The sequence below is a fragment of the Jaculus jaculus genome, chromosome 9 (assembly GCF_020740685.1).
Source record: "Jaculus jaculus isolate mJacJac1 chromosome 9, mJacJac1.mat.Y.cur, whole genome shotgun sequence".
Lineage (NCBI taxonomy): Eukaryota > Metazoa > Chordata > Mammalia > Rodentia > Dipodidae > Jaculus > Jaculus jaculus.
In genome coordinates, this window is record NC_059110.1 from 77,532,470 (window position 1) to 77,552,396 (window position 19,927).

The window sequence follows — 19,927 nt, forward strand, 5'->3', positions numbered from 1 at the left end:
CTTGTGCATCTGGTTTATGTGAGTCCTAGGGAATCGAACCTGGGTCCTTTGGCTTTACAGACAAGTGCCTTAACCTCTAAACCACTCCTCTTCCAGCCCTTAAATTATTTTTTTAACTTTAATTTTGATTTATTTGAGAGAGAGAAAGAATGGGCAGGCTGAGCCTCCAGCCACTACAAACAAATTCCAGATGCATGCACCACCTTGTGCATCTGGTTTATGTGGGTCCTGGGGAATCAAACCTGGGTCCTTTGGCTTTGTAAGCAAGCACTTTAACTGCTAAGCCATCTCTCCAGCCCTGTTAGGATTATTTTAATCACCTCATTTTTCTGTGTGACTATGGGTCCTGCATCATACAGATATTTGCTTTGGACTGGGGTCTAAATTCCTCCACTTACTTCTCCATCTGTAGGGACAAGCCAGAGGTTCTTGCATAGATGGGACCCGCTGTTCCATCCTCTAAGGTGTCTCAGACAGTCCCGTGTGTCTGAACATTGCAGCCTCCTCCTTTGCTTCGTCACATCCACATCCACCATGAAGTTGAACAACATTTCTCTGAGGCCTGAGGTTGAAGAAAAGGCTGGAAGGAGCAAGACTCAGACAGAGTGGGCTGAGGAGATAGCTTAGTACTTTAAGACTTGTTTGCAAAGCCAGCTAGCTGGGGCTCTATTCACGAGTAGCCACATAAAAGCCAGAAGCACAGCAACACATGCTTCTGAAGTTCATTTGCAGTGGCAAGAGGCTTTGGCATACCCATTTTCCCTCTCTCTCTCCCTCCCCACCCCTTGCAAAATAAAATAGCTGGGTGTGGTAGCACACACTTTTAATCCCAGGTAGAAGGATCGCAGTGAGTTTGAAGCCACCCTGAGACTATATAGTGAATTCTAGATCAATCTAGGCCAGAGTGAGACCCTACTTAAAAAAAAACAAAACAAAGAAAGAAAGAAAGAAAGAGAAAAGAAACAAAGGGAGGGAAGGAGGGGAGGGGGAGGGGGAGGGAGAGAGGGGAGGGGAGGGGAGGGAAAGGGAAGGGAGGGGAGGGGAAAGGAAAGGAAAGGGAAAGGAAGAGGAGAGGAGAGGGAAGGGAAGGGAAGGGAAGGGAAAGGGAGGGGAGGGGAGGCGAGGGGAGGAAAGGGAAAGGAAAGGAAAGGGAAGGGAAGGGAAAAGAAAGGAAAGGGAAAGAAAAGGAAAGGAAAGGAAAGGGGAAGGGAAAGGAAAGGGGAAGGGAAAAGAAAGGGAAGAGAAGAAAAGGGAAAGGAAAGGAAAGCAGAAAGGGAAAGGAAAGGAAAAGGGAAAAGCAAGGAAAGGGGAAAGGGAAAGGAAAGGAGAAAGGAAAAGGGAAGGTGTGGTAGTTTGAATAGATGGCCCCCAATATATTCAGGTTTTTTTTATTGTTTGTAGTTTGCATCTGCAGCCACCTGACTGAAGGCAATGTCACTGGGTCATCTTAAGGTGTGGTGGTGGGTTTCAGATTTCAATCTAAAGATATGCAAAGTGTGCCTAGCTGGAGTTCCTGAAGTGTGCTGTGGCTTTTGACCTTTAGGCTTGTACTTCCCTCTCTCTGCTTGGGCCTATGAAGGCAGGCCAGCTTCTTCTGCCATTATGGAACTTCTCCTGGGTCTGTAAGCATCAATAAATATCCCTTCCTCCATAACTGTGCCTGGTCTAGAAGTTCACCTCAGTGAACCTGAAGCTGTCTGCTATAGAACTTGGTACCAGGAGTGGGGTGAGATGAACCTGACCATGTGTATGTTGATCTTTTGGAACCTTGTTTTGTAGGAATAGGCATGGATTTGGTGCTTGCAACTGAAGATGCCTTCTTGAGTGGTAAGTCAAGTTTTATAGACTATTCTGATGAGAGTTTGATAATACTAAATGCAGATAGTATTGAACTTTGAGGCTTGTCTTATGAGCTTTCTAAGGAGAAGGAAAGACTGCAGAGGACTTTGTTGGAACTGGGCTACTGGCATAAGGGCTGGCTGCATCCTGCTGCCCAGGCCCAGAGAGCTTGATCAAGGTTAAATTTATAATGGACTGATGTGCTTGGCTAGAGATATTGGACTGAGAGATTTAAGATTTTAAGCTGGAAAACCTCAAGCAAGTTAAAATTACAGGCACTGAGACTGGTTTTAGGTTACTGAATCTGCTATTGTCAAACACATAGGCAATCTTAAAGGAAGATTGTCCAATTGCTTTACCATGGAAAGGATGCCTGAGGAAAAACTATCATAGAAATGCAAACACTTTTGGAAAAAGTTGACTGGAGAAGGAACCTGCTTTTCAAGGTTATGATTTATTTTGTCTGTGAACTAATAATATGGCTGTGTCCTTCACACCTGGTATTGGTTTCAGAAGCATGAAAAATGTGAGCAATGGTCGTGAATTGCACACAGTTCCAGGAGCTGCTTCTGAGATGCGGCATGAGGTAGGGCCTGATGCCCTGATAGGCTGAAAATGCCTATGGAAGATGGAACATGGTTTGCATGAAGACCTGAAGATGTTTTGTATATACCAGGACAATGAAAGGGCTACCATAGAGTGCACTGTTGGCCTAAGATGGAAGTGTTCCCTGGCTACTCTGCCCAGCTAGAAGGGCAGAATTGGAAAATCTGGAGACTGTCATTATCTGGTTCTGTTGAACTTGAACTGCAAAAGTCTGATGTTTGATTGATAGTGATTGAGTTTGCATTGTTTTAGTCTCTCCTTGCTATGCCTTATGCCAGTTGAAAATGTTTACTCTGTGCCTTTATATGTTAGAATTGCTTAGCTTGTTTGATTTTACAGGTGTTAATATCTTAAATTGGTCAAGACTATGGGGACCTTTGAAATTGAACTGAGTACAATTTACAATGTGTGACGGTTATAAATGTATTGGGGGCCAGGGCGGAATGTGGTAGTTTGAATCGATGGCTCCCAATATATTCAGTTTTTTTTTATTGTTTGTAGTTTGCATCTGCAGCCACCTGGCTGAAGGCAATGTCACTGGGTCATCTTAAGGTGTGGTGGTGGGTTTCAGATTTCAATCTAAAGATATGCAAAGTGTGCCTAGCTGGAGTTCCTGAAGTGTGCTGTGGCTTTTGACCTTTAGGCTTGTACTTCCCTCTCTCTGCTTGGGCCTATGAAGGCAGGCCAGCTTCTTCTGCCATTATGGAGCTTCTCCTGGGTCTGTAAGCATCAATAAATATCCCTTCCTCCATAACTGTGCCTGGTCTGGAAGTTTATCTCAGTGAACTTGAAGCTGTCTGCTACAGAAGGAAAGGAGAAAGGGAAAGCGAAAGGGAAAGGGAAAGGGAAAGGGAAAGGGAAAGGGAAAGGGAAAGGGAAAGGGAAAGGGAAAGGGAAAGGGAAAGGGAAAGGGAAAGGGAAGGGAAGGGAAGGGAAGGGAAGGGAAGGGAAGGGAAGGGAAGGGAAGGGAAGGAAAGGAAATATTTGGGGCTAGGGAAATAGCTCAGCAGTTAAAAATGCTTGCTTGCCCAGGTCAGATTCCCAAGTACCCATGTAAATCCAGATGCACAAAGTGGAGTTCATTTGCAGCAGCAAGAGGCCCTGGCATGCCATACACTGTCTCCCTTCCCTCCGCTCGCTCTCTCTTTCTCTCCCCCCCACCCCCGTGTGTGTGTGTGTGTGTGTAGTTGGTTTGCTTTGGTTTGTTTTTCGAAGTAGGGTCTCTCTCTGTCCCAGACTGACCTGGAATTCACTATGTAGTCTCAGGATGGCCTCAAACTCACGGCAATCATCCTACCTCTGCCTCTTCCTACCTCTGCCTCCCAATTGCTGGGATCAAAGACATGCACCACCATGCCCTGCTACAAATAAATATTTTTTTAAAAAAATAAAGACTCAGAGGCTCTCCCTGCCATAGGCTCTGTAAGCCCTCCTGAACAGTGCCCCATCAGACACAACCCTGGGGCTGGAGTCCAAGTCATTCTGAAGAAGATTTTCTCACTGTCTGCACCTGGCCAGGATCCCTCAGTGCTCTAGTCCCACACCCAGTGCAGCATCTTCCTAGGGCTGAGTTCATCATCGTATTTTAAGGGATAGAGGGTTGGACCAAGAGGTAAGATAGGAGGAATAGAATAGGAATGGGGGGGGGGATGATACAGGAAATGGAAAGAAAAATCATGAAGTCTGAACACAGCAAGCTGAAAACATCTTGTATGTTACCAGGGCCAACCCCTTACTATATAGAACAGAAGCCAAGGGCCAAAGGTGAAAGACACCTGCCCTGGTCAGCCAGCCCTCAGAAGGCTCTGTGCCCTGAAAATAACAGGTCTGTCATTCTCTCTTTTTTTCTTTTCTTTTCTTTCTTTCTTTCTTTTTGGAAGCAGTATCTCATACATCCCAGGCTGCTTTGAACTCTATGTAGTTGAGGGTGACCATGAATTCTTGATCCCCCTGCCTCCACTTCCTGAGTGCTGGGATTACAGGAATGTACCACCATGCCAGTTAGGTCTGTCATTTTCTTTCCTTCTTTCTTTCTTTCCATCTTTCTTTCTTTCCATCTTTCTTTCTTTCTTTCTTTCTTCCTTCCTTCCTTCCTTCCTTCCTTCCTTCCTTCCTTCCTTCCTCTCTCTCTCTATCTCTCTCTTTTTTATTTTGAGGCAGAGAGAGAGAGAGAATGGGTGTGCCAGGACCTTCAGCCATCGCAAATGAACTCCAGATGTGTGTCATATGTGTGATATTGCATGCTTGTGTCACTGTGTGTGTGTCTTACGTGGGACCTGGAGATTCCAACATGAGTTCTTAGGCTCCATTGGCAAGTACCTTAACTGCTAATCCTTCTCTTCAACTTGGGTCTGCCATTTTTTTACCCTCAAGGTTGATCAGGACCCCACCCCAGGAGATTGCTCTGTGACCTGAAGGGAGTATGTCTGGGATTGTTACTGAGGGGAGTTGCTGAGTGATTGTTAGGGGAGCTCTTAGCTGTGGGCACCTGAGCTGTGAGAGCCACATCCATCCTCTCCTTTCTGGGGGGCAGGATAAGTCTCCCAGAGAGTATCAGGAAAGAGGCAGAAGTGAGGCCAGGCCTTCAGCAGGTTCTCCAACCTCATATCAGCCAGGACGATATTCCAGGGAAGGGGAGAAGATGCAACAGCAAAGACAGGGAGCTCTCAGAGCCCCAATACCTGTACATGGGGCAGCAGATGGATATGGGGTAGCTGCTGACCTTAGCTCACTTTTTCGGTGATGCCTTTGACAGAACCTAATGATGCAGGAGCCAACCTCCGAGAGGAAGCAGATGCACCAGGACTACTCCCACTCCCTTACTCCCTGCCCCCTGAAAGCCAGTCAGACATGACGCCACCAGGACATCCACCCAGCTACCTATTACCTGACTGAGCACCCGTGCTTGAGGAGACTTCAAAACACAAGCGAGCATTCACAGTGCCATTGAAGTACATGGGCAGTGCAGGGGGCGTGAAAGTCATGGATACCTTCAGGCGAACCACAGGTCGTGAGCTAAACAAGACAACAGAGAGACCCATGGAAAGTGACCACAGGACCCATGCACATATTCAGTGACTATCAAACATTGCCAATATGCAGGTTGTGCTCAGAGACCTCAGGGAGCAGCAAGGAAAGAGACCAGACCCTGCTCTAACAGATAGCAAGTTCTTATAGGGAAATACTAGTAATTCTATGCTACAAAATACAATAGAATCAAGTGGTCAGGGATGGACTCCTCTAAGAGGAGGCCTTGATGTGGAGATTCATTACCAAGAAAGAGCTATGTGAATAATCTGGTGAGGGTGAGTGTTCCAGGCAGAAAGTATCACTAGTGCAAAGGGCCTGTGGCAGAAATGAGCCTGGTTGGTTTGAAAGACACAAAGGTTAGTGAGATTAGAGCCTAGTGGGTGAAGCAGAGGATAGTCACATAGGAACTGCAGGAGTGGGCAGGTCCAGGCAGGGAGAGCCCAGCAGGTCAGGGTAAGGAACTGGGCATTTACTCAGGTGGGTGTTACTGAGGGGAGTTAAGCAGCAAAGTGGAGGGGCCAACACAGGTGCTGTGTGGATGAAGGAGGGAGCACAGGGTGAGGACACAGGGAAGACTATGTGGCAATGATCCTACTGAGAGGTGACAGCCTCCTGTGCTAGCAGGTATTTTGAGGACAGAGCCAGCAGAACTTGTTGACAGGGTGGTGGAGGAAAGACAAAAAGGAAATAAGGCTGGCTCTTAGGTGGTTGTTCTCCATAGCTCAGGCAAGCCTTGAACTTGTGGTCCTCCTGCCTCAGCCTCCCAAGTAGTAGGGATTACAGGGCCCACCAACAGGCTCAGCCATAGGGTTTTGTCCTGAACTCCTGGATGAATCAGTGCCATTTGCTGAACTAAGAAGCCAAAGGAAGGGAAGCCTGAGGGTATTGAAGAGTGGGCGCAAATAAGAGCTCTATCTGAGCCGGGTGTGGTGGTGCACACCTTTAATCCCAGCACTCAGGAGGCCTCAGAGGAGGAGGAGCACCATGAGTTCGAGGCCAGTCTGAGACTACATACTGAATTCCAGGTCAGCCTGGGCTAGAGTGAGACCCTACCTCATAAAATGACCCCCCCCCAAAATAAAGCTCTATTTGAGCACATATTTACCTGCAGATGGCCATGAGCTGCTGTCAAGAGAGTTGCTGAGAAAATAGCAAGTGTGAAACTTTCTGGAGAGGGTCAGGCAGACAGGCGTTCAACTAGATTGCTTATATAGCCACAGGACTAATAATCCTTGAGGGGTAGAGCCCAGTGGCTCTGGGATTCATAGTAAGCCACTCCTTAGCACTGTGCTACATACCCTGTACATATTCCTCCATGTAATCCTCCCAGGACTTGGAATTAAATAATCCACCCAAAGTCATACTGGTGAGGGCTGAGCAAACCCAGCCAGGCCAACCCTAAACCTGTGCCCTGAAGCCTCACTGAGCACGGAGCAAGTGGGTGAGGCTGGAATATGGGGCCCCAGAAGGCAGAGAAGATCCCTACCAGAACACAGCTGCCCGGCCCAGCGTGCCCACAGTGATGTCAGTAAGGCCATCACCACTGAAATCTGAACCACCAGCCACGGATATGCCGAAGTAGTGGAGTCCTGAGGCTACAGCTGAGGCTCTGATCCGCTGTGGAGAAAGAAACCTAGGTGTGGGCTGGGGAAGAAGGAGAAGGAGGGGTGGGCGGGGGGGAGGGGGAGAAGCCCTTTCACCTTCTGTTTGCTTCAATGTCATTCCCACTTTCTTGCCCTGTGAGTCCTCAGTCTAGAAACAGAAATCAAGTAGCGAGCTTTCCCAGAGGAAGTGGTACATGAGTGAAGCTTCAAAGAGCAGGTGGCTGTGGAGACTGAGGAAAAGAGCAGGGTGCTCCAGGGAAAGGGCCAGGGGCCAGTGCAAGGGGCAGGTGGGAGTAAAAGGGGACTAGGGTGATCAGAGTACAAGGAGGCTCTGTGGATCTGGGGATGGGAGCATCTTCAAAGGCTCTTTTGAAATGACTTCTTTGGGAATCCATTTTAGAAATATCACTGGAGGCACAGGTGGAAGAAGAGCTAGAGGTGGAAGCTGGAGCAGTGTGGGAGCCTAGGGGAGGATGGTAAGGCCTGAGCTGGTGCCATGGTGGTGAAAATGGAGAGAGGAGGGACTAGATTTAGGACAGAGCTAGAATTCTTAGTATATCATTAGGCTGATGGGCTGTGCACAGGGGGTCAGGATGCTGGGCACAGTACTAGGGGTCTGGTGCAGGGAAAGAGAGAATTTGGGGTGCTGAGAAGTAGCAGATCTTAGGGGAGGGGATATCTATGAGGCCTGGGGAGTAGGTGCTCAGGAGGCATGAGGCAGCTGGAGAAGGAGAAGAGGCAGGAAGCAGCTAAGGCATGGAGGGGTTATATGTAGATGAGCCAGCTATGGGGCAGATTGAAAGGAGGAACCTGAGGAGTCAACAGTCAGGAATGGCAAACTAGGAGGAGTCATAAGTCAGGGAAGTAAATGGTGCCTCAACCTCAACCTTCTCTGAAGATCTGACGGAGGGCCTGGCCTGCAACCTCCCCTGGTCTGGTGACTTGTTTCTTTCACTGGTACTCCCAATCACTGGAGGCTAGCCCAGAATTTAGGACTGGAGCTGACTAAGCTCAGCTCCCATCTGCAAGAGGAGAAGCAGGAAAGAGCCTGAAGGGTTACCTGTGAGGGGCTGGCAGAGAGGCCATCCCAGTGTCCGTTGTAGATGTACACACTGCCAAAGCTGGTCCCGGCGTCTGTCCCGAAGCCCTCCAAAGGGGCCCCAATGACCACATCTGTGAATGTATCCTGACTGATATCCCCCACGGCTGCCATGGCAAATCCAAAGCGGGCATTAATGAGCCCAGGGTGCCCATTCAGCATGTGTGCCAAGGAGAAGGAACCATTCTGTAAAGCAAACCAGCAGCTCAGCTCCCAAGAATGGTATGTAGGCCAGCCAGCTCAGGGCCACCCCAGGCTTTCTTGTCGATTCCAACTCCAGCTGGAGTCTAAGACTCAGAAAAGGCTAGGGACACGAGCCAGTGGCAAAACTAATCTAAAAGTTCAGGACCTCAAGCCTGCCCCTTCTGTTTCCACAGACTGCTGAACTGGCAGCAGGAAGGCCTGGGGTCCAGTTGTAGCTCTCTCACATATTTACTGGGAAAGCAAGTCAGCATTACTAAGCTCACTGAGCCCCAGCCTCTTCATTGGTAACATTAGTTGGTGCCATGCCTGACTCCTGTAGCTACTGCGAGGAACAACTGAGACCAGAGAGCTTCTCTCAGCAGGGCCCTTATGACAGATGCTACCAACAACCCCCCCGGTGGAAAGGGGGGAGGAAAAGGAGGGCAGCCATCTACTCTGAACAGCCCCTCCCCATCACGGCCCCACTGTTGCCAAACAGATTTCAGGCCAAGGCTCCCCCAGCTTCCACCACCTGTGTGAACAACCACAGCCTTTGCAAACTCCCACCTGCTCATACAGACGGTACACATAGACTCTGCCTTCTTCCCCACGGACATGGTAAAATGGGGCAGCCACCAGCAGGAAGTCCGTGGTCCCATCCATGTCAATATCCACAGGGCACAGCTCAGAGCCAAAGTAGGACCCCATCTACAGCCCAGGAAAAATTCAATGCTTCTGAGTGTTGGGGAAGCCCTTCTCCACCTGTCACCAAGGCTAGACCCTCTACAGATGCTCTTCTGGATCACAAAGCTGGCATCCCAATCAACTGGCTCACTAGAAATGCAACGGACTTGGTGAGCACCTGGACACCCACAAGGAGGCCCATCTGACAGACATGCGAGTCTCTGAGTTCCAACCAGGAGCCTGAGTCTTGCCCAGGGTGGGTCTATCCCTCGCCCCCAGGTGTAACAGCCCCCATTGATGGTCAGCAGAGGACTTGCCCAACAGGTACCTGCTCTCCTTCCAGCTTCAGCACAAAGTTGGCCTCTCTGCCCTTCTTCTGGAGCTCAAACACGGCCCCACGATGCTTGTACCGGGGCGCTCCTGCCACATAGGAGATGCCACAGACCTTGTGTAGCACTGCCACCGAGTAACCTTGGGGCCAGAATGGTGTGACTGTGAACACGTACTCCTCTCCAAATCGTTCCCTTGAGCTCTACCTTCCCAGCCAGGACTTCCCAGTCAGCAGGTGCTCACACCTGCACTCTGTCACAGCCATACACGTGTGCTACTGCCATGAGCCAGGTTCACTCGAAATAACCATGACTCACATTCACTGTCCATTTTTATCACACGGTAGATGAGGACCAAGGTGAGGGATGAAAGGCACTAAAAGAGAGGTCCCAGTTCTGTCCTAGGCAGCCTCTCAAGGCCACCCTCTCCACACCCAGAATGCCCCCTAACCAATTTCCACTCCGTGTGACCACGTGATTGACCAGGGCCTGCCCTTACCAAGAGTAGTAACGTGCAGACTGACCTAAAGGGAGCCACAATGGCCCAGTTTCCCTCCACCCGCTCCCATAGGTAGCTCCCTGGCCCCGCCCCCTTCTCCAGGCCCCGCCCTCACCCAAGTAGCCGTACTGCACATGCGCAGCTCCTGCGCCCTCTGCTGTCTGGTTCAGGAAGCGGCCGCGGCGACTGTGAGTGTTGTACAGCAGCGCACCTCCAGACCAGTTAAAGGCCCCCACGGCGCCAAGCAGCACCTGCCCCTGCAGAGGACCGAGGACCGGGACCGGAGCACATGAGCGGAGGAACCCAGGGGCCAGCTCATAGCAAACACTGGGTTCCTGCCTTGTACCCATGACCCTGCTGCGCGGCTGTGGCTCCAGAAGCCCACCTAGGGCGTAAAATTAACACTTATATTTGATCATGACAGTGCTCAGGACCTTCTCCTTCACCCAGGCCCCGTGGGTTGAGTGCAGGTAAGAACAGTGCCCTCTGGGTGCCTTTATCTTTTATTGGTGGGAGAGGCAAGCTTCAATTCCTTGTCAGTGTTGGCATTCTGAAATGCATGGCCTTGGGCACTGAGTACCCCGCAACAGTTGGCTTCCTTCCTTGCTCCTTCTCCCACATACTCTCTGGACAAAGCGCCAGCTTTGCGAGACTGTTTTCCTGACACAATCACTTTCCAGGCTTCAGGGCCAAACTTCGGTTTACTCCTATAGAAGAGAATGGCCTGGTCCTTAAGTACACAAATCAAAATGTAGTAAGAACAGTCATTCCTTTGTCTATATCGGCGATTGTGTATATCAGTGGTTCAGATTAGGAGAGGCAGCAGATGTTTCTCTGTACCCTAAAATGACTTCTTCAGAGACAAGGCCCTGCACCTTGTGTTAGAAGCCCCTGAGCCCCTGGTGGTCACTAAGCACATGCGATCTCAGGGAACTGCCAGTGCCGAGTGGGCCACAAACCTTGTCTACGATCTGGGCACTGAATCCAGTCTGTGCCAGCTGGTAGTGAAGGTCTTCTCCAACTGTGCCTGGAAATCAAGGGCCCTGGTGAGACACTTTGTCATGGGGCAGGGAAAGATCACATCTGTCTGGAACACCAGCTGGGCAAAGCCCCCAGGGACATGGGGGATTGGTATAACAGGAAGAATGGCTGAGCTAAGAGCAGAGACTTAGCAAGTACTACCCGGATAGGCCTAGTAGTTCACCCCTCATTTGCAAGCTCCTGGGGAGGGGGCGGAGGAAGTACGTCCAAGTCTTCCTTTCTCCAACATTAGTTCAGTTCAGCAGAGCTGATCTGAGACTCAAGGAGGTGGTGAGAACAGGACAGTGGGGAACTGGGGCAGGCCTGGCTCCACCTGCTGAAAGTTTCAGGAATGCCACAGCCTGACTGGCCCGGAACCCTTACCTTCCATGTGAATAATACTCCGCTGAAGTTTGCTCAGCAGCCCATCCAGAGCTGCGTAGTTGGTCACCTTGAACACATGGGTCTCACTGGGGTCAGAGGCGATCAACTTCAGTTCCCTGTCAGTCTTAGCGTTCTGAAATGCATTTCCCACCTGCACATAGGTCCCAGCAGTCAGTGAGTGCTCCATCACCACCGTCTCCTTCCTTCTTTCTTCCTGTACCCCTCACAATGTTCCAGTTTTGCCAGTGTTTTTCTGGCACACCAAGCTTCTTGTCATCTTGACACATGCTGTCCCTTCTGCCTGCAGAGCCTGACCTGCCTCCTCTGTGCTGGATGCCAGCTACTTCTGTCATTGGTCAGGATTCAACTCAGTACCACTTCCCGGGAACTTTCCTAAGGGCTCTGTCCATCCAGCTCAGCCAGTAAGCTGGGCTCTCTGTAGGAAAACCTAATAATATTGGGTGACAGGATGGACATGGGGACCAGGAGGAAAGGAGTGTTTCTGAGTAGAGTGAGCTTGATAAACTGCTTCCAGGAGCCTCTTATCAGGGGCTCCTCCCCACCCAGGCTGTGCAGAACTAGGGGTTGTCTTCCAGCTCCTGGATCTTACCCCAATGGCAAAGCGCTCCACACCTTGCATCTTTGGGGAATTGATGACAGTTGTGAGATTGAGAGGGTCCCCAAATATATCACCATCAGTAAGCACCACCATGACCTTCGATGCTTTTTTTCTGGAGCCATGGCTTGGTGTGAAGATGTTGTCTCTAACAAGAGGAGAAAGAATACAGGGACTTTCTCAAGGGATGATTGAACTTTGGGTGAGATTTATTCACTGACCTGCTTTGACATTGGGGAGATGACTGAGCCCTCCCAAATGGAGGACAAAAGCCCAGAGAAGGTGGAAATACCCCACATTTTGTCACACAGCAAGGCATAGACCACACGGATATGCTTGTCCTTCACCTGTTCCCCAACAGTAAGGCTGGACAGTACTATCTGTAAGCAATAATGGTGAGTTTTTTTATAATGCATATATGTATGTTTATATGTGCAGGAACACCATGTGTATGTGCATGTAAGAATGTGCATGCACATATCTGTGGAGGCTTGAAAGCAGCTTTGGGTATAAGTCATTTCTTAGGAATGCCATTCACCTCATTTTTTTTTTTTTAAGTTTTTCAAGGTAGGATCTCACTTTAGCCCACGCTGACCTGGAATTCACTCAGTAGTCTCAAACTGGCCTTGAGCTCATGGCGATCGTCCTACCTCTGCCTCCTGAGAGCTGGGATTAAAGGCACATGCAACCATGCTGGGACAATTCACCTCTTTTTTAAAAAAATTTTGAGACAAGGTCTCTCACTAGCCTGGTAAGCCAATTAGCCAGACCAGTTATCCAGTGAGCCCCAGGATCTAACTGTATCCAGTGCTCAGGTTACAAGCATGTCTATCATTTTTACATGGGTTCGGGGGATGGAGTCCAGGTCCTCATGCTTGTGAGGCATGCACTGAGCCATCGACCCAGCCAACTCTGGGGGTGTTTTGTAGAATAAAAGAGTGTGAAATATTTACATGGCACTTATTTTAATTTTATTATTACTTTATTTTTGTTATTTATTATTTATTTGCCAGAGAGGAAGGGAGAAAGAAAGGGAGGGAGAGAATGGGCGCTCCAGGGCCTCCAGCCACTGCAAACAAACTCCAGATGCATTCCCCACCTTATGCATCTGGCTTACATGGGTCCTGGGTAATTGAACCTGGACTCTGTGGCTTTGCAAGCAGGTTCCTTAACTGTGAAGCCATCTTTCCAGCCCTATTGTTTATTTTTTTAAGACAAAGTCTCACTGTAGTCCAGGTTGGCCTTGAACTCACAGTTCTTCCTCAGCCTCCTGATTGTTGAGATTACAGGTTACCACTATTCCTATTTCACATAGTACTTATGCATTAGACACTATTATATAACATTGAGTATACTTTATTAACCCATTTAATCCTCACAAAATCCTAAGAATTATCTCATGCTAGAAGTGAACACATACAGCTTAAGGGTAATTTCCCCAAGATCACACAGTACAAGCTGGAGCAAGAACTTGAGCCCAAACACCCTTCCCTGAGTATTCTACATCTAACAGAAGGAAGTCCTTGGAAGAATTTCTGTATGACAGTCCTGGGGTGTCATCCCTCACATCCCCCCTTAGATAAGGAAGAGCTGGAACCCTGACCCCTCTCCCATACTATACAACAAAGCTCTGAAAGGGCTGGTGCCAACCTCACACTCACAGGACATGCTGCATGGCTGATGCAGTCTTGGTGACATTCCCCACTTGACTGACATTCTGAACTTTGTCAAGCGAGGCCATGACATTCCGTCCATCTTGAAGGTCAAACTCAGTTTGGATCACTTCCCCATACTGTACCAGGGCAAAGTAGCACTGAAGGAAAAGGGCAAGACGGACAAGGAGGTTGGCAGAAGTATACACTATGACACCCCTGTCCCTGAGAAAGCTTCCCCTGGAAATACGTGAATAATCCATTCATGTATCCTGTCTCTGGGCAGAGGGAGATGCTAAGACAGATAAATCTCTAATCAAGTATGGGTGGTAAAAGGTGTGATAGTCATGGCCCCCAATGAATCAGATCTTTCACTGAACCCATGTCCCTGTGAAGATCCTTTTACACTGACTATGGAACCGGCCATGTGATTTTATTTGGCCAACAAGACATTGGAGCTTGCCTGGTTGTGGTATTTGTGCATGCAAAAGTTGAGTTGGTCTTTTGGAGACCCATGACCCCATCAAGTGAGTGATTCCATCTTAGGCCATTAATCTCCAGTCAAGTAAGGAAATATCTAGTTGCATGGCAACTCTAGGCAAGACTTCAGAAGAACCACCCAGCTGAGCCCAACCCAAATACCTCAGGAATTATGAACAAATGAAAGGGTGGTTGTTTGGAAATAATTTGTTGCACAGACAAAAATAACTGATAGAGATGTGAGGCTAACTCTCAAGAAAGCTGTGATATAACAATTTCCTCTGGATTGAAATTCTACTCTAGAGGAAGACTTATTAGAAAGTTCAAAATTGCAACATAGGCTCTTTAAGACTCAGGATGTTATGAATAGATGAGGTATTAAGGTTTACAAGACTCGGGATATAAACACTGCACAACTCTCAATATGCTCTTGAAACTTTTAAGATTCACAAGGCCCCTTTCCAAGGTTCGATAAGGAGAAAGAGCTGTGTGGAAGAAGTCTTCCTCCAGCCAGGCTGCCTGCAACTCATACAGTGAGCTCCAGTGATGCAGCTTTTGTGAGGGGCCATCTATGCTGGAGTGAGCTTGCTGGAGATGCAGCTTCCTTTGAGTCACCATGCTCCTGTAAGTAATCCCAATTAGCAACAGTAAGCTCGACACTGGTGGAATTGTTTACTTGGTCTTTTGACATGCCCTATCTGGGCTAAGTAGACATTTATTCATGTTAACACCACAGAGGCCTACCTCAAAACACTTCATATAAAAGTTCTTCATCATGCTGGAGATGAAGTCTTTGGCAATTTTGAAGTCTGAGGGGTCAATGCTTCCTGAGCCATCCAAGACAATAGCAATCTCAGTGCCTGGACAAGACAAAGGAATATTAGAGCATTGGGGCAGGAGGAAGGCCAGCATGCCCTGCCCTGTCAGGTACTCTCCCATATACTCAAGCCTAAGGTTCACTTCAGAGAAGCTCCTGAGTATTGAACTCTTATCTCGGAGTGAGAGAGAGAGGAATCTAGAACTGGCTCTGGCTTCTGTGTGAGTCATTTACATTCTCTGAACCTGACTTTCCCCATCTATATAAGATGAAGAGGCAGAGCTCTAAAAGGCCATGTCTACATAACTCAGCTACTTTCCTGATCTCCAAGACCTGAGCACACCTTGTCCTTGGAGGCCTCCATCCTGGTAATTGGCTTAGGGCCAGTTTTTCCTGTCTATTCAGCTCAGATGGAGTTGCAGAATTGAAAATCCAGAGACTGTTGTCACTGATCATTGGTTATGGATGTTGGACTTGAACTGCAAATATTTGATGCTTACCTGATGGTTATTGATTTTGTATTTTCTTGTTATGCCTTATAACAATGAAAATGTTTACTCTGTGCCATTATATGTTGAAAGTAGGTAGCTTGTTTTGATATTATAAAACTTACAATTAAGAGAATCATAAAGTTGGTAAAGACTATGAGGACCTTTGAAGTTGTACTGAACACAATTTTCAATGTGAGATGATCATGAGTCTATTGGGGCCCCCAGGGGATAGCCTGTTGTAGTTTGAATGTATGTCCCCCATAAACTCAGGTGTTTTATTAATGCTTGTCTCTAGCAACCTGTGTAGAGGAAATGTCAATTGGGACATATCCTGGGGTCCAGCCCTAAGCTGTGTTGGAGGTGTATCTGAATTCCAGCCAAAAGTATGCAGGACAGCCTAAGTTGTGTGGGTTCTGCTTACTGCAGGTTTATTGCTTGCTGCCTGGCTGTGCTTGCTTGTGGAGATAGCTATTTGGTGATTCTCTCTGCTTGGATTTATGAGTGGGAGCCAGCTTCTTCCGCCATTTGATGGACCTTCCCCTGGATCTGTAAGCTTGAAATAAATACCTTCCTCCCATAACTGTGTCTGGTTTGGATGTTCATCCCAGCAATATGAAACTGACTACAATAGGGCCCCATATATGCCTCGTCTCACCAGCTTCCTCATCATCATCCTCTTCCATCTCCACAGCCCGCGGTTTTCTGGATGAGTTCTCTTCATCTCTTGTGCTGCCTCCTTTGTCCTTGTTGCAGTCACCCACATCCACATATGTGTCTGGATATAGTAGACTTTCTGTAAGAAACATACACTGAAGACTCAGGCCAAAGATTCAAATGTCCCATCACAAGCTTCTCTCTGCTGTGGTGATTCCTTCCATGTGGGACCTCAAGCCTACTTTGTCCCACTCTGGGCCTTGGTGTCCATCTTTCTTTACTGTGGAGTGATGCCTCTTTTTGGAAACCTGAGAGATCCCTTTAGAACTGTCCAAATCTAGAGTGTCCCATCCTTACCAAGGTTGGAGAAATAGACCTGGGTCTGGAGGTGGAGGTCAGGAGCCAGCAGGCTGCAGGCACCTGTGAGCTCTGAGTTGAGGCTGCCAGGATGCCAGGCCTGAACCTGAATGCATATCTGTGAGGAGAGGAGAAAGTCAAAGAGCACAAAGACTAAATCAGCCCCACGTCCATGTTTCAGCGACTGTCACTCCTGTCCCAGAACTCAGAAGCTCAACCAGACAGGGAACAGAGGAACAACCAGCTCACCCCTCACCAGGATCAGGAGACAGGGCTGGGGACAAAGCTGCAATCAGCACCTGGGTAGGGGCCAGGTCAGCCCTGGCAGTAGTGCAGGTGGTCAGACCACAGATAGCACCAGACTGGACACCAGGGAGACAGTATACCAATCCAACTGGGGTCAGCACTAGTCCCCCCTGCAAGGCCCTCATCCCCCCATACAAACTCACCAAAATACCGTGGTGGTTCTGAACAGCCATCACTCCCCAGTGCCTCCCTTTTGGGATGAGGATGTGTTCTGAAAGAGTTAAGCCAGGTAAAGAGGAAACAGCCTGGAGGGCAACCCTGGAACCAGGCCATACAGATGGGGCTGTCCCTAAAGCTGTGGTTGCAGGTTCCACAGACATGCATGGTCATGCCAGGATGACTACATACAGCCTCATTTACCATATTAACAGACACCCCTTGATGTCTGGGTTGTGCCCAGGCTTAGGACTAGTGGGAATCCAGAAATAACCTCCATGTGAGGCTTCTCAAGGGCTCCTGGTCTGGGTAGAGAAGGACTACTGGTGGGTGTGAACATCCCAGGGAAGTATGGGGGGAGCTTCAGGGTTGTCTACACAGACTTCTGAGCCCGTAGCCTCAAAGACTGTGCCTGGGAAACCTCTGCCCTGTAGCTCCAAGGAAGAAATAGAGGCTCCTCATTCTAGCTCCTGCTTTTGTGCACACACACACACACACACACACACACACACACACACACATTGGGATTATAGATATGCACCATCACACTGCTTTTATACGGTTCTGAGGAGTAAACCCAGGGCTTTGTGCATGCTAGGTAGGCACTCTACCAATGAACTGCATCCCTAGCCCATGTCTTAATTTTGAGTTACCAAGTCTCCTGTTGGACTATGCACTTGTCTGGGAAGAGACTGAATCTACACAAATCAATGCCACAAGGATTATGTTCAGCCAGTATCAGCATGTAGGTGACCCAAGCTGAATTGGGTGGGACTGGTGGATGATGGTTAATGAGGAAGTCAGGCTCATCCATTCCTGCACATTTTCATTCTTACTGTACACCTAGTGTGTGTCATGTGCTAGACATGAGAAAGCCTACAGTAAGGATGGGATAAGTAGGGCTGGATTCCACTAAGGTGTGAAGAGTTGTGTGGGGTAGAGTTTAGAATCAGCCAGGGTGGAGTTTGCACCTGAAGTGCCATCATGTCTATAAGTGTCACCTTAGTCATACTAGCAAGCAAAGGACTTAACTTCTCAGAACTGTAGGTTTCTCTCTGGTAAATGTTTTTTGTTCCTTTCTTTCTTTCTTCCTTCCTTCCTTCCTTTCTTTCTTTCTTTCTTTCTTTCTTTCTTTCTTTCTTTCTTTCTTTCTTTCTTTCTTTTTTTTCAGGCTGACCCTGAACTCACTCTGTAGCCCTCATGCTGGCTTTGAACTCACAGCAATCATGCTACCTCTGCTTGCCAGGTGCTGAGATTAAAAGGATGCTCCACACACCCAGCTTAAATGGAATGGTTTTAAGGATTAAAAGTACTTAGTAGAGTGCTAGTCACGTGAGCACTCAATAAAACGTTGGGTATGGTTCTGTTGTTAAGATTACTTCAGAAAAGGCAGGCTGGGGTGTTGTGGGTGGGATGGGCCTGGCATTGAGGTGGAAAGCTTGCTGTGAGGCTATAGGCCAAGGGTATCTGGACTGGATCATGCAGGGTTGGGTTTATGGTGGTCTGAGTTAGGATGAACAGGATCCCTAGAAGGGGGTCAGGAGGACATGTTCTGGAGTGGGGCTTACTTACCTACTGGTTCACAAGATAATTCATCCTCGGTGAGGCTACATCTATGCAGGGGCACTGAAGTCTTGTTGATGCTAGGGCTGGTAACCAGGAGCCTGAGTGGGAGTGCACAGCAAAGCTGATCTGGCTGAGGACTTCCCTCTCCCTGTCTTCCCAGCATAGTTCTTCCCATTACAGACCCACAGACACTCTGTCTGAGCTGGCCATGGAGAAGGCCTAGGCTGGTAGACTACAATATGGGAAAGGCATTTGCTCAGCCTATATAAGTCCAGAACAGAAAATGGTTAAATGCAGCCCCTCTACCTGCTGCCCATCTAGAGAGAGGTGTGGGTACTTCTGGTGGTAAGAAAAGACTGTTGTCAGGAAGAATACTCAGTAGTTAAATGCACTTGCTTGCAAAGCCTGCTGGCTTGTATATAATTCCCAAGCACCCAAGCTGTGAACTCACAGTGATCCTCCTACCTTTGCCTCCCTAGTGCTGGAATTAAACTTGTGCACCACCACACCTCACTAATGACACATTTAATATATATATATATATATACATATTTAATATATAATTTAATATTTAATGTATATATATATATATTGTTTGTTTGTTTGTTTGTTTGTTTGTTTGTTTGTTTTAAAGCAGGGTCTCACTCTAGCTCAGGCTGACCTGGAATTCAATATGTAGTCTCAGGGTGGCCTCAAGGTTTATCTCTACCTCCTAAGTGCTGGGATTAAAGGTGTGTGCCACCACACCCAGCTAAAAATGTTTTTATTGGGGCTGGAGAGATAGCTTAGCAGTTCCCCATAACCTACATAAGCCAGATGCACATGGTAGCACATGCGTCTGATGTTTGTTTGCAATGGCTAGAGACCCTGGCATGCCCATTCTCTCTCTCTCAAATAAATAATTCTTTAAAGTTAAAAAATTTTTTCTTGGGATGGAGGGATGGTTTAGCAGTTAAGGCATTGGCCTGTAAAGCCAAAGGACCCAGGTTCAATTCCCCAGTACCCTCGTTAGCCACACACACAAGGGGGCACTGGCATCTGGAGTTCATTTGCAGTGGCTGGAGGCCCTGGAATGTCTATTCTCTGTGTGTGTGTGTGTACATCTTTCTCTGTCAAACAAATAAAAATAAAATAAAATAAAATATTTTTAGAACTATTTTTTTTTCCTTGGGCTAGAGATATGGCTTAGTGATTAAGGCGTTAACCACTGAGCCATCTCTCCAGCCCCCTAAAATCTGTATAAATCTAGATTAGAGTCTCCAGAACAAACACAGCCCTGATGACACCTTGGTGTTAGCCCCCTTGGACCTGCTTCAGAATCCTGACCTAGTCCTACAAGATAATGAGGTTTTGGTGTAGTAAGCCACTAAAGCTGTGCTGACTTGTTACTACAGCACTAGGAACTAATATGATGACTAACTGCCCACTGTGCCTTATGCATCTCAGACTCAGAATGTCCCAAACAAAACTTGTGCTCAAACTGGAGAGATAGATAGCCCAGGGGTTAAAGAGACCCAGACACACCTATTCATTCTCATTCTCTCTCTCTCTCAAA

The 19,927-nt window shown here is 48.0% G+C and overlaps 1 protein-coding gene across 1 annotated transcript in view; it reads right to left on the reverse strand.

Moving 5' to 3' along the window:
- Itgae (integrin subunit alpha E) overlaps positions 1–19,927 on the reverse strand; it is a gene marked incomplete at its 5' end in the record, with an annotated part of 69,894 nt that overhangs the window by 35,931 nt on the left and 14,036 nt on the right. The window contains 16 exons of the mRNA XM_012952196.2: positions 399–580; positions 5,345–5,460; positions 6,962–7,092; positions 8,140–8,364; positions 8,929–9,069; positions 9,374–9,516; positions 9,989–10,130; positions 10,833–10,900; positions 11,278–11,428; positions 11,888–12,041; positions 13,555–13,706; positions 14,770–14,885; positions 15,989–16,126; positions 16,345–16,462; positions 16,794–16,861; positions 18,379–18,470. Of these exons, the coding sequence (XP_012807650.2) occupies positions 399–580; positions 5,345–5,460; positions 6,962–7,092; positions 8,140–8,364; positions 8,929–9,069; positions 9,374–9,516; positions 9,989–10,130; positions 10,833–10,900; positions 11,278–11,428; positions 11,888–12,041; positions 13,555–13,706; positions 14,770–14,885; positions 15,989–16,126; positions 16,345–16,462; positions 16,794–16,861; positions 18,379–18,470 (2,137 nt within the window). The remainder of the gene's footprint in view (positions 1–398; positions 581–5,344; positions 5,461–6,961; positions 7,093–8,139; positions 8,365–8,928; positions 9,070–9,373; positions 9,517–9,988; positions 10,131–10,832; positions 10,901–11,277; positions 11,429–11,887; positions 12,042–13,554; positions 13,707–14,769; positions 14,886–15,988; positions 16,127–16,344; positions 16,463–16,793; positions 16,862–18,378; positions 18,471–19,927) is intronic.